Source organism: Hylaeus volcanicus, chromosome 2, assembly GCF_026283585.1.
Source record: "Hylaeus volcanicus isolate JK05 chromosome 2, UHH_iyHylVolc1.0_haploid, whole genome shotgun sequence".
Taxonomy (NCBI): Eukaryota; Metazoa; Arthropoda; class Insecta; order Hymenoptera; family Colletidae; genus Hylaeus; species Hylaeus volcanicus.
Window position 1 is genome coordinate 18274271 of NC_071977.1, and position 13478 is coordinate 18287748.

At 30.6% G+C, this 13478-nt stretch overlaps 3 protein-coding genes across 6 annotated transcripts; 1 reads left to right on the forward strand and 2 right to left on the reverse strand.

Annotated features, from left to right (window-relative positions):
- Positions 1-19: 19 nt before the first annotated feature.
- Positions 20-7274, reverse strand: LOC128872361 (vacuolar protein sorting-associated protein 8 homolog). 2 transcript variants are annotated; one of them, XM_054114967.1, is made up of 16 exons: positions 7100-7274; positions 6718-6946; positions 6069-6347; positions 5311-5604; positions 4983-5201; positions 4727-4906; positions 4404-4649; positions 4181-4321; positions 3658-4113; positions 2652-3397; positions 1894-2285; positions 1655-1818; positions 1429-1576; positions 1069-1309; positions 779-992; positions 20-666 (listed from the first exon to the last, which is right to left on the reverse strand). In XM_054114967.1, exons 2-16 carry the CDS (start codon positions 6796-6798, stop codon positions 568-570), a joined length of 3900 nt encoding a protein of 1299 aa, XP_053970942.1. In that variant the 5' UTR covers positions 6799-6946; positions 7100-7274; the 3' UTR covers positions 20-567. The 2 variants fall into 2 exon arrangements, with proteins under 2 accessions (XP_053970942.1, XP_053970943.1); XM_054114968.1 differs by lacking the exons at positions 6718-6946; positions 7100-7274 and having other exon boundaries at positions 6115-6252.
- Positions 7275-7373: 99 nt separating this feature from the next.
- Positions 7374-12868, forward strand: LOC128872372 (selenoprotein K-like). 2 transcript variants are annotated; one of them, XM_054114990.1, is made up of 5 exons: positions 7374-7515; positions 7639-7723; positions 7801-7875; positions 8047-8138; positions 12720-12868. In XM_054114990.1, exons 1-4 carry the CDS (start codon positions 7497-7499, stop codon positions 8135-8137), a joined length of 270 nt encoding a protein of 89 aa, XP_053970965.1. In that variant the 5' UTR covers positions 7374-7496; the 3' UTR covers position 8138; positions 12720-12868. The 2 variants fall into 2 exon arrangements, with proteins under 2 accessions (XP_053970965.1, XP_053970964.1); XM_054114989.1 differs by lacking the exon at positions 12720-12868 and having other exon boundaries at positions 8047-8264.
- LOC128872365 (protein HBS1) lies at positions 8265-13477 on the reverse strand. 2 transcript variants are annotated; one of them, XM_054114978.1, is made up of 10 exons: positions 12875-13477; positions 12736-12801; positions 12001-12291; positions 11896-11937; positions 11642-11717; positions 9950-10507; positions 9646-9875; positions 9388-9583; positions 9106-9311; positions 8265-9009 (listed from the first exon to the last, which is right to left on the reverse strand). In XM_054114978.1, the coding sequence occupies exons 1-10, from the start codon at positions 12915-12917 to the stop codon at positions 8555-8557; spliced, it is 2163 nt and encodes a 720-aa protein (XP_053970953.1). In that variant the 5' UTR covers positions 12918-13477; the 3' UTR covers positions 8265-8554. The 2 variants fall into 2 exon arrangements, with proteins under 2 accessions (XP_053970953.1, XP_053970952.1); XM_054114977.1 differs by lacking the exon at positions 11642-11717 and having other exon boundaries at positions 9950-10505; positions 12875-13474.
- Position 13478: the final 1 nt, after the last annotated feature.

Below are 13478 nucleotides of genomic sequence, written 5' to 3' on the forward strand. Positions count from 1 at the left end.
TAGAATATACACTTTTGCATAGTAATTTCAACAGATTGTTTATTATTTGAAAGTTTCCCATATAAAACATTAAATTGAGGACAATGTACACAATTATTAATAATGAATAATAATACCTTTATTTACTTAATGAATATCTTTATTTACTTAATGACTGATATTTGGCAAAATGCTGTAAATTGGGCGAATAGAATTTACAGCATTAAAAGTATACAAGTCCTTATTTGATACTATACACAATATTAAGTATATTACTTTACAATATACAAACATACAACATTTGAGTCTTGCCAAGGAAAAAAATATTATTTAAATATCAAGTTCAACAAATTGGTGGAAATATGATAAAATGGTGTACTCTCGCAATTATATAAAAGAGAGTTCCATTAAAAATTATAAGAATTTAATTTTGTATATGGAATAGGAAAAGAGAACAATGTAAAGTTCATGGAATGAAAGTTAGAGATCTAGTATAATGTACATGTATAAGACACAGTCATTTTTGCTATTAGAATGCTACATACCACTGATAAATGTGATACTGAATTTTGATATTTAAAGACTAGATTAAAAAATACCTTCAAGATCTGGTAAAGTAGGTGGCGCAAGACTTAGAGAAAGGTCTTTATTACGCATAAATGCCGGTGGTAGAATTTCTTTATATGCCTGTAAAACAATCAATTCCAATTTTTAACATACTTGTATCAACATATAAAATATTTTAACAATATACATACATGTATGTAATTTTTACATAATAAAAAATAGTGTTGCTTACATTGAATGTTTTGGGAGGATGTGTGACATTAGTAACAACAGGTGCCCATCCCTTCGAATTTAAACATTTATAACAAGATTTAGGTTCTCCCAAACATTCTGAATGAAAGCCATGGCCACAACTGAACACTACAATGTAATCTGAACTTTGTGACAACAATTGTCGACATATAGGACAAATTATTGACATACTGGCACAAGCTTTTCCAGCATCTCTGTAAGGGAAAACGTTCGTATTTAAAAAAATTATTATCAATGTCAAATGAATTTAATTATCAGATCATTTCATACCTTAATGATTTTTTTAGTGCCTTATGAAGTTCTAAGCTGACCAAACGTGCAGTAGTCTCAACCAAAGTTTGTTCATATCGAGAATGTGTAAGTACTCCAGATAATAGCTGTCTTATATCACCTATTGTTCCACTGGTTGCCAATGGATGCTTTAATATCTGTTCTAATACTGTTGATAATGCTGTTGTACCACTGAGATATTCTAATGCAATCCTTAATAATTTCCCGCTTAATTTTTCAACTGTAATTTATTCAATTAGTATTATTAATTATTCCACAAAGTAAAATGAAAAGTATGCTATTAATTAATATAGAGCGTTACTATTGTTTGCACTAGATTGATATAAATACATAACATACTTTTCTCATTGTTACTATTTGAGTGTGTTCGAAGTATTATTTCCATAAGCGGCATCCAATCTAAATTTCCAGCAGATCGCCTACACAAACCAGCAAGCTGTACTGTACTATGAATTGTTTCATTTTCTGAAACCTTGTTCTGACAATACTAGAAAACGATTTTATTAAACTCATAAAAACCAACCAACAATATTTATATTATATTATTCTTATACAGCATATTTACCAGCTCAAGATTATTTTGAAATTCTTTCAAAAGAATATCAAATGCATCTTGATAATTACCCAACTTTTCTAACATAACTGCTTCAGCATCTTTATGATTTGCTTTTTGAACTATTTTCAACGCTTCATTTAGTCTGCAACCATGACCTGCTTGAATATGGTAAACTACCTGCATAGAACAAAATAATTAAAATAGGAAATGGTATTTTCTATACATCTCGGTGTAATCTTAGTTTTTACCTACACGTTCTGGTTGTAATTCACACATTAATTCCAAATATTTCTCTAACAATTCAGCTGTAAGCTCCAATGAGACATCCTCTTCTTTATATTGGACTAATTGATATAGTGCATCTAATAGAGTATACTGTATATTTGGAGTGTTCTCTAGCTTTTGTAATGTTTCATTAATTTTATTTTGCATATGTGTTCCTATAAGCATAGCAAATTGATTTGCATTGATTCCTACTAGAGCTTCAGCATTAGCCATTACGACTGCTTGCAATGAACTTTGAGGAAGGTGTTTTAACCAAGGCCAAATATCATGATGTCTGGATGGATGCAGTATCATACATTTACAGACTGCAATCCAATCTTCTCTTGCACTGTACAACAACTCCGCAACTCGCATACTGTAACATTATGTACTGCGATACAAGTTACTATTTCTTATAATGTGGTATTAAAACTATATTACGTTTTGTTTACGAATATTTTCCATTACACCAATCAAGAAATATACAGAGTTCTTGAAGAAACTGAAACAAGCTAAGGGCTTTTTCAAAGCAAAAATATAGCAAGATCAAAATATAATTTCCATTATAGAATCCAAGATTTCCTGTAACAATTTTTTGTATCTGAACTTGGAAATGAGCTATAGCATGTTCCAATTTCTAGAATCACTGTGCATACTTCAATAATATCGAAAAAGGATTAAGTTATTAAGCAATTGGTTCCATAATATTTGGTAATATAAATATATTTTCTCATATACTTACAACTTAGCTCTCTCTGCTAAATTAAGTAGAGTATTATCTGATATATTACGTAATTTTTTTGAACGTAACAATCCTAGTATTGCATTTTCTTTATCAGTCTTAAGCTCTTTTGTTGATCCCATATTTGAATCAGTACATAATATTTCTATCATTTTATTTATCATACTAGGTTCCAAGTTAACAGTATTTTCTGCAACTTCATTAGCGACGAATATAAGAACTAGATTTCTTTGTTCATCGGTAATATAATCAGTGTTCTTCGGACTAAGTGGTGTGTTAGGCATGACAATACTTAATAGTATATCTATAAGTCTCTGTCGCTGTCTGAGACCCATTTCAGATGTGAATTCTGGTTCTTGAAAGGCAATTGCTATTACATCAAGGAACCCTTTTGCATCAAATTGAAGCAAAGTCCTTAGATACGGATATTGTCTCTCCGTATCATTAGCTAAGGTTGAATGCTGTGATAGAAGAGCCCTTAACACATCCGATTTTGCTCTTTGAGACTTGCCTTCTGGAAGTTCATCTCTAGGAAAGCCACGACCGGCAAGGCAACAACTAGCATAAACCAGAATCGCATTACCAAGTTGTATACTATCCCGAGATAATGAATCTTTTGAATTTGTCAGTAAATTTTGTAAAATTGGTACTAATTGATGAATCGGAGCGGTAAAATCACCTAATGCTGTCGTCTGAAGATGTATTAAAGCCCCCCAAAGACCTCGTTGACGACAAATTGTTGTTACCTACAAAATTTGTCAAGAGGATGTATATTTTAAATTATTATTTTCCTATCGAATAGTGGCGCATTATATTTTCATGATGCTAGAAGAAAACAAAACTTGGCTACCCATGTAAAGAAAAAAATAATGACGAAGATTTTTAAATTGAATCCCATTTTATCGAGACACTTTGGTCAACACATGTCTCTTTCTGTATATAACGCGCCACTACTACCAAATAAAGTAAACAAAATTAAGAAAATGTAATAAATATTTTTACTTACTTGATGAATATCTAAGCAATCCACATCTAGTAACACTATAATCGCTTGAAGGGAATCTACTTTTTTCTCTTGATCGTAAAGAGTAACTAAATGTTGAGCAATTAATGGCGGTAATCGAGGTCGTAAACTCCCATCTAACAAAGGGCTTTCAAGAGCGTGCAAATAACTTGCTTTAAGTCCCTCGGATTCCGAAACTAGGTCCCATAACTTTCCAAATAATAATTCTGTATTTTCTAATTGTATACAATAATCTACACAAGTTGTGACTATTTCAGAGTCTGCAGTTTCATCCGCAGGGCAACGATTCAATTCTTCCATATATTGAATCAAAACTTGACATACTTTATCACGAGCTATTTGTTTACGTCGTTGTTTTGAACCACGAAGACCAACGACTGCTTTCCCTTTGTCTTGGTAGAAAGCAAATCCTAACGCTAGTGCTTCTGGAAATCTTCTCTAAAATTGTGGAAATTACACTTTATAGAATGTAGTGAATCTAATGTACATATTATATTATGCAAACCTGCATTGTTAAGTGTCTCAATCGTTCTGTCCATGTTCGTATGCAAACTACATGCAAACTTTTTGTACCTAAGAGTAAAAGTTGAGTACCAAATGTTACAACAGTATTATAGCATGCTCGTTCGCCAGCCAATGCCATTGCCTAATTTTAACAAAATAATAAAATTACGATAACCAATCCTGGTCAAATAGTTATTTAATTTAATCATCTAATTAATCAATACCTTTGAAACATTTCCACCAGTGGATAAACCCTTGAAATGGCTAGATGCATACGAAATACCAACACGGCTCATATCTAGAGTTTCTAAATTATCCTGCGCTCTAACATCTAATAGATGTAGTCTTTCTTGAGTATCCAATACTGCTAACGATCTTGGATTTAACCATCGCAAATTACTTATTGTATACGGAAGAGTTATCCTCCTTAGAGGAAATAGTTTTACTCTTGAACCAGCTTCTGTGCATACCTGGTAAGGAAATTCAATCAATACGAATCATTTAGAGATGTAACTATTTAAAATATAGAATCATGTGGAATTCATACGTGATAGAAATAGACTACATCATCTCTTGCAAGAGCCAAAACTGGATCAATTACACGAGAAGCATCTGCTGCTTGTATAACAACAAGTTGCCAGGATAATTGTGGCGGTGCTACGGGAGCACTAGATAAAGGATGAATTAATACAACGCGTGTTCGTGGCCTTGTGCAAACTACCATTACCTAAAAAAATTTTATTATTGTACAGCATGTATATGTAATATGTCTTTCATATTTCTTTAAAAAAATATAAATAAACCTGTGATAATGTTGCCATCGCCACTAACGTATAATTTTTCAGGGGGTGTGACGGCAGATGATTTAATAGCAAAGGTTCTAATGTGCATACTTCACCTTTGGACCCACTAAATAAACATCTGCTGTCGCAACCACGTACTCCCATAACTCTTGTAAAATTTAATTCGAAAACAGATCCACCACTGTCACTACATAATGCTACTTTTGGTGAATCTGTGAACTATAATAAAAAAAAATTAATATTTTATATTATAAAGCAGTTATTTAATTATTTTAAAACGTAATTAACATTGTGAATTAACTAATAAAATAATACAAACAGATCTTACTTTAACATGTAATACAGCATTATCGAAAGGGTGAACATCGGTGAGTGTCCTTAGTACTTTTCCATTAGAACTATCTATCATTAATATATGTCCTCTAGCAAAACCAGCCAGTACTCTACTCCCATCAAAATTAAAACATAATGCTGATACAGATCCCTGATGTCTTGTTTCTTGATCGCACCATCGTAATGTTTGTAAAGAATCAAAGCCTAATACCAGACCATGACTGGTACCAACTACTAACATATTCCCTCCAGCAGCAACTGCACTTGCAAAACCAGCATTGACTTTTTCCTACATAAATAAAATGTTCCTATTAGACTTAACATAGCATTTACAAATATAAGATTAACATAGTACTTTTTCAATTTGTTGGCTTTAGAGAGCAATCCAAATAACTTTCATTATTTAACAATATGACATTTTGACCTCATTTTGTGTTTCTGTTCGGGTTATACAATTTTATTATTCTAGAAATTCAAAAAGATAACACATAAAAAAACGATATTTATTTTGTTATTATCATTTCTTTATGTTTATTGTTCTTAAATTTCTAGAATAATAAAATTGTATAACTTGAAAATAAATAAATAAAAGCCAAAACACTGCCTTATTAAATAGTAAGAACTACTTGGATTGTTCTTGAAAACTAATGAACTTAAATTGTTTATACTCTCAATTGATTCCATTGATCCAAAGAGAGCAAACAAAATTATTCTTTTTAATTGGTTACAATTGATGATACATTTTTCTCTTACACTAGCTGATACAATTTGCGAAGATATTCCTTTCAATATGACATGCCTCAAGATAGCACCAGAAGATGTTGGTTGTGAATTTCTATTTGGTTTATTCAAAGAGTTTAATGACAAATGACTCCCAACACTTGTTGTTTCACTGCTACCTAACTTTTCACCAGGTGTCAAACCAATATCATCGTCTGTTCCAGATAATGATGCACAGTCAGGTTCTGTCAATATACTTTCTAAGGAGGGTAGTTCTTCCACAGCAGGTATAGCATATTCTGTGTTGTCCAACTGAAATAAGGAGTTTTACTGTACAATTTTAGTACTCTTAATAAGTAGAGTTAATAATTTAAATAATAATACAAATGAATATAACTATAAGTTGTAATTAGATGCACATTTATGGAATATTTAAGTCAAGATAAAAACAAAAAGAAAGGTAATACATTACATGTGATACATGTAAAATATTAAAAGAGATCAATAACAAATTTCAACACTAATATCATCAAATATAATACAGTAATCACAATATTTCAATAATATGTTATAACAAACGTAAGGAAAGTATAATTAAATCACTTAAACTGAACATAACCTGAAAATGGAGTCTATAAAGTTTGCACATTTAAGCATACACGTGATAAAGATAGTTAATTACCTCTTCGATATCTAAATTAATAACCTCTGTTGCGAGGTATTCTTGAGACCCAGCATCGGACCCCAACCCATTTTCAGCCATTTTTTATTCCACCTGTCATTCCACAGCTGATAGGCGTAAATATAGCGGCTGATAGCAGCTCCTCATTGAACTATAGCAGATACATTATAACAGTGTTTCTCAAACTGTGTGCTACAGATCCTTGGGGATTTGTGAGCTGTTGTGAGTCCTCAAAAGAGAAAAAGCATATTATATGGAGTAGAATTTAAAAACTACTTGACGTTATATATCCACACTCTAAAACAGGTCATAAGAAATATATTTAAAATTACAAATTTCATCACAGAAAATAATTTATACAGTACGAAAACTTCAATCCTACCTTTATTTCTGTATTGTTAGTAATGTAGTACAAAAATGATTGTCTTAGCTGTCAGATGGTTCGATCTATTTATATTATAAATTATCGTATTAGGGCACATTATCTATGATATATATGTATATATGATATCATGTCCAGTACCATTGTAACCAATTATAACGGTGATAGGTTGGGAAATCTCGTGCATAGATGACTACGATGTGTGCGTAATCGTTATCATATCGTATACACGCAATCAGAGAAACTTCAAGTTATTCTTTCTGACGTGGATTTCGTGCTGTCAAAAAAGTGTAAAATATCTATGCAATAGAACATTATTAATGTAATTGAACTAAATTTCTGGATCACTTTAATTGAAAGATTTTATTGAAAAAGTTCTACAAGAAAATTGTGAATCATGGTTTATATATCGAATGGTAATGAACGTAACCTTAGTGTATTGTATAATACTGTATATCGACAGTTTGTTATACTATTTGTTATGTATATTATTATATATACCGATTATTTATGTAGACCAATTTTTAATTGACTTTTAGACGGAAACGTATTAGATAGTACTCCCTGGAGTTTAAAAAGACTATTTCAATTCTTCACTGGAATAATTTACATGGTTATTATGTTGTAAGGAATATATATTAATTCTCATATTTATTATTTTTGGACCATATACATTTATTAAATTAATTGATTTGATACAGTTTTAGGACATTGATCAACCCTGATATGAACAAATATGGAAGTGAATATACAAGAGATTATAGACCTGGATCTGGGTAATATATTCATAATTCTAATGAAACACCTTGTGTATTATGCTGAGCTATTTTAATTAAAACAACGATTGACGATTACAATGAATAATCGTTAATCATCTATAATAATTGATAATAACTAATTTTTAATATAGTTTACTAACTATAATAATAATTTATGTTTACATATAGGCCACCACGTCCGCCAATGCGTAGATTAGGAAGACCTAATATGGGAAATACAGTGGATGTTCCATTTGGATGTAAAAGTTGTGCTAGATAAGGTAAAACATGAGATATTCTACATTAAAATGTTCACATTTAATATTTTTATATGAATATTATAATTATGCTGTGTTGTCCCATAAAAAGAGAATACATAGAAACACAATAAATAAGTAAGCAACCGATTTTCAAAGAACGATTTTATTAAACATTAATTTTACGTTAAAAATGTTACAAATCATTATAAATATGTTACACATTATATGCTAAGAAAACAACTAAGCGCTTTGTAGCAAATAAACTTGTATGTTACATATACATTAATATAAATTAACAAGAACATGATACATTTGTTAACTTTTGTATAGTTTCATCAATATGTAAATACAACAGTTACATAGTTCTAAATGAATGACAAAAATTTCCTCTATAATTACGACTCCGAATATGCGAAACAAATACAAATATTGTATTATTATTTGATTTTCGTAATGAGTCCAGCAGCGATAGTTGTTCCTTCTACGCGCAGCATAACTCGACCTAATTGTTTGATATCTTTGTATAACTCCATACAGACTGCATTTTGCGTTGTAATTTCGACAATAGCACTTGAATTTTTTGGTAAACAGCGTGGCTTCTTTTTGATTATTTCACCGGTAGTTCTATGAAGTTGAGCTACTAATTTTGTAATCACAGCAGGTTGCACTAGAGATTGTTGATGCATTATTACTGGAAGACCTTTCACTACAGGAATTTTAACTGCAAAAATGACTACATGTGCTTGGAAAGATGTTGTTATAGGAACTGGGTGTTGGACGTTGCATATAATGTCTCCAATTCCAACATTCTGTTGGTCAATTCCTGATAATGTTAAAGCAACATGATCCCCAGCAAATGCATTTGTTATAGACACCTCATCTACTTGTAGACCTAAAATATATTTTTATACATTTATAAGTGTATTATAGGTGTTCGGACACCTTACAAAATATAGAAACAAAATATTAAAATTTTAAATTAACATACCTTTAATTACTGCACTTTCACATCTTGGCGACACTAAAACTTTATCACCCAAAGACACCATGCCTGTTTCTACATGTCCAAAAACACAGAATCCAGATCCAGTGCCTTTAAATATGTCATTAACTGAAAACCGGAATGGTTTATTTATAGGACGATCAGGACACTTAAAGTTGTCAATAACACTGACTAATGTTGGTCCCGTATACCTGTCATTAAAAGATATTGATAAGCATCTTATTACAATTGTTTAAATAAACTGGAATTTCAAAGTGATAATTATACCAATTAGATAAAGACTCTTTAGGTTTTGATACAATATTTTCACCAGATAGACCACTACAGGGGACAAAAGTAACGTTATCTTTAAATCCAACTTGCTTCAAAAATACTCTCAATTTGTCAACTATTTCGTTAAATCTATCTTTCGACCAGTCCACCGTATCTAGTTTGTTTACTACCACTGCTAACTGTGATACACCTGAAAAATGACTTTTAAGCATTATACAGATTACATATATATTATATACCATAAAACAGTACCTAATGAACGTAATAATAGTGCATGTTCTCTAGTTTGACCTCCACTATCAAATCCAGTTTCAAATTCTCCTATTGTTGCATCTACTACTAATAAAGCCACATCTGCCTGAGTGGCACCAGTAATCATATTTGGTATGAAGTCCTTATGTCCAGGTGCATCTAATAAAGTAATACATTTTGTTTCTGTTTCAAATTTGGAATGACCAATATCCATTGTTATCCCACGTTCTCTATAGAAAAGAAGTAAGAAATAACTTTAACATTACTTATTAAGTAAAGTTATTGTATTAAAAGTTCTACTCACCGTTCTTCCCCTGTCTCGTCAAGAACCCATGCATATGCAAATGATTGCTTTCCTATCTTTTTACTTTCTTGTTGATATTTATGAATCAATCTTGATGGAACTTGTCCTAAGTCGCACAGAAGTCGTCCTAGTAAAGTACTTTTACCTGCATCTACATGTCCAACCACTACAAGATGTAATTGTTCTTTGCTATCCCCTCTTTTACTTTTATATATTTTCAAAGCATCGACCTTTTCTTCGCTAAGCTTCGTTTTAGGATCTAAGTCGGGCGTCACGTGCCCTAAGACTGGGGACTGACATTGTGGGCTGTTTGTAGTTGAAGAAATTACTTTTTTTTCCTTTGGTGCAATATGTTCTTTTCTTTTTATTTCTGGACTGTTATAATCAGAAAATGGACTTTGGGAACGGGGACTTTCAATGTGAGAATTCAACTGATCTGTATTCTCTATTCCACTTAAATTGAAACCCTTTACAACAGGTCGTTTTCCAGCAGGAATAATTTTCACGTTGGAAGGTGTTGTAACTTGAAATGGAGATTTGGATGGCAACTTTTTACCTAATAGAAAATTTATTAGCAATTTTGTTAAATTCCCTGAGAATTCATACCATTTCTACATAGAAATAATATACCACTATAAATAAAATTCCATAAACAAAATAGTAATTTTCTAACGTCATTTAACATCGTCTTATACGTTTAATATAAATTTGATTTTCTCTTGTATTTATGCATTAAAAATTACATTCATAAAAATTATTGTGAAGTGTTACAATACATTGTACCTAATTTAATTTAAATATTTCTAGGGATTTTGTTTATTACGTGTATAGGGAGCTGAAAAATCAAATCGTTTTATAGCTTGATGTTGTTGTTTTTGAGATTTAAGAATTGGTTTTTTCAATTTCCATGTTCTACATAATGTTCTAGCAAATAGAGATACATTTTTTGTCGTATATGGAAGTTTAGCATATCTCAAAGAACTTAAATTTAATGTTGTAGGAAGAATAACACACGGAATTTCAGAATTTTGATTAAATGTGTGCAACTTTGAATCAAGAATGATATTATCAATACTCTTTAATACTTTCGACCTTGTGTGATTAGAGTTATTTGGAACTAAAAATGTAGCTTCTTTCAAAGCAGAACTCAAATCAATCATCCAATCATCTGGTGATGGAGTTCGAGTACCACTTACATTTAACAGTGAATCTTCTTTTCTTTCTAAATTATGTAAATTATTTGTACTGTTGGGACAGTTTGCAGAAAAAGCAAAAATGTTGGATATGCTCTTTTCAAGTGAGCTCATAGAATAATCTTTCTCCTCATCATCGAATGATTCTGATATTACACTTACATCTTTTTCAACAGTACACACATCTAGTTGTGTATTAGTTAAATCATTACATCTATCCTTTTTAATCGACAGTTTTGGTATGACAAAATTTGTTTCATTAGAATTTGTAGTATTAATTAAGTTACTGGACTTTTGTAAATGATGTGCTGTTAAATCTGCTAATGTTTTAAATAGTACTGTACTTGAATTTGTTTGAGATTCCGTCACAGTTTTTGGTGATATTGACTTAGCGTGATTAGTTATTAATTCAGATAAAGAGGAAAAGGGAGGGCTACTAAGAGTTAAATTTTTAAGACTGTCTACATTCTCCGCGACAGATGCATTCAAAGTCGTGTTTTCAATATTATTTTGTCTTTTAAATGATATTTTAGGTATAATAAATGAACTAGATTGAGGCTTAGTAGATGCAACATCTTACCTTACCGATGGATTTATAGACAGCACATGAAACAGAAAAAATTGTAGGTCAGGAAATAATCATCTACTAAAATATAAATCATTTTACTATAAAGTTTATTATTATTTGCCATTAAAAAATATACGTATTACTTTATATCTCAAACTCTTAGATAATGTGAGTGAATAACATACCTGGATAGTGTTCTGCATTATCCTCGTTGATTGCAAGTGATTCTAAAAATACAATTGCACAATGTAATACACAAACTATAAGAAAATATATAATAATGTATATACCATTTTTTGGAGAAGAATCTTTTAAAAGTAAATCAAGTGCTACTTCTGCATTAAAATTTGACTGAATAATTTTCTTCTTTATTTCAGTATCAGATACTGCATCTCCTATAATGTTCTTGATAGATTCCATACATGATATAAGCTTAGTCTTTTCTAATTCTGTGAGTATTATGTCTTCTTCGTTAGGTGTTGTAGGTTCTATGCCATCCTCGTTATCTTCCTCTATATCTGGCTCCGTAATAAAGGATGCCATATTTTGTTGCTTACTTCGATCAAATAAGAATTGCTCCACTGTAAATAACATTTTACAACTTGTGTAAGCATGATCACAACCAAAGTAAGAATTATTTGTATCTAGGAAACTAATAATGAATAGTTTAAAAGAAAGACAATATTTAATAAAAGTTATCAGTGTTATTCTTGCTTTTAATCTCTGTTTATACTACTTTTTAATTAAAGAATACCATAGTTACAAGGTTAAATACAACTTATAAAAAAGATTATATAAATATTGTTCATCTATTTTTATCGTATGCTATAGTAACAATATTTGGAAGTCTGTGACATTTTGTTAACATAAGATTATACTTTATACTTTTAGTACAACTTGTTAATAAAGCTTTTATGAACCCACATTCATATAACATTTTTTTCTTATCTCTATCCATAAAATGTAATACTACAGTTTGATCACCACAGAATTGTACAATATGTTACAGATTAAACAAAACTTACCACTGGGAGATACACAGAAATCATCTTCCACAGAATGCCCATAGACATCATCATAACCTTCATACTCTGTAAAATGTTTATTATGTCAAGAAGTAAAATAGAACATTTAATTTGTTATACAAATGCATGTATTGTATACCTTCAGAGTAATTCATAGACCGTACGTCTCGATGACGAGACATTTCATAAAATTATGCAAAATGTAGCAAGAAAAAAATAGTCTTCTTATTATTTACAAACTCCCATATTACACGTAGAACAGATTAAGATGAATTCTGACACATATGTTGACGATGTAGTAGACGATACGTGTAGTATTTCTTCTCCTTTAAAATAATTCACTTTTGCTTGCTTTATAAATAATATGACACGTTCATCGTATGCATGCCTGATTGGACGATTTTTGTTACTATTATTTTTATTTTTCCCCCTTACTTGTTACTTTTAATTATCACTAACTAAATTAAACACAAATAATATTCGACTGAACCTGACTGAACCTATTCAAGATAGAGTTATACATCATTGTAATTGTTTAATAGCACATTGTGTATTATAATACTTTGTAAAATACACATTTTGTTTAAAATTGAACAGCATCGGGACGTGAAAATAATTTTGACATTTACGAAATATACTTGGTTGTATTTAAAACAATTTTTTTCAGATACGGGTTGTTTTATAAAGATTAATTATCATAGATGAATATCTCTTTGGATTTTTATTGGAACATTACAACGCCG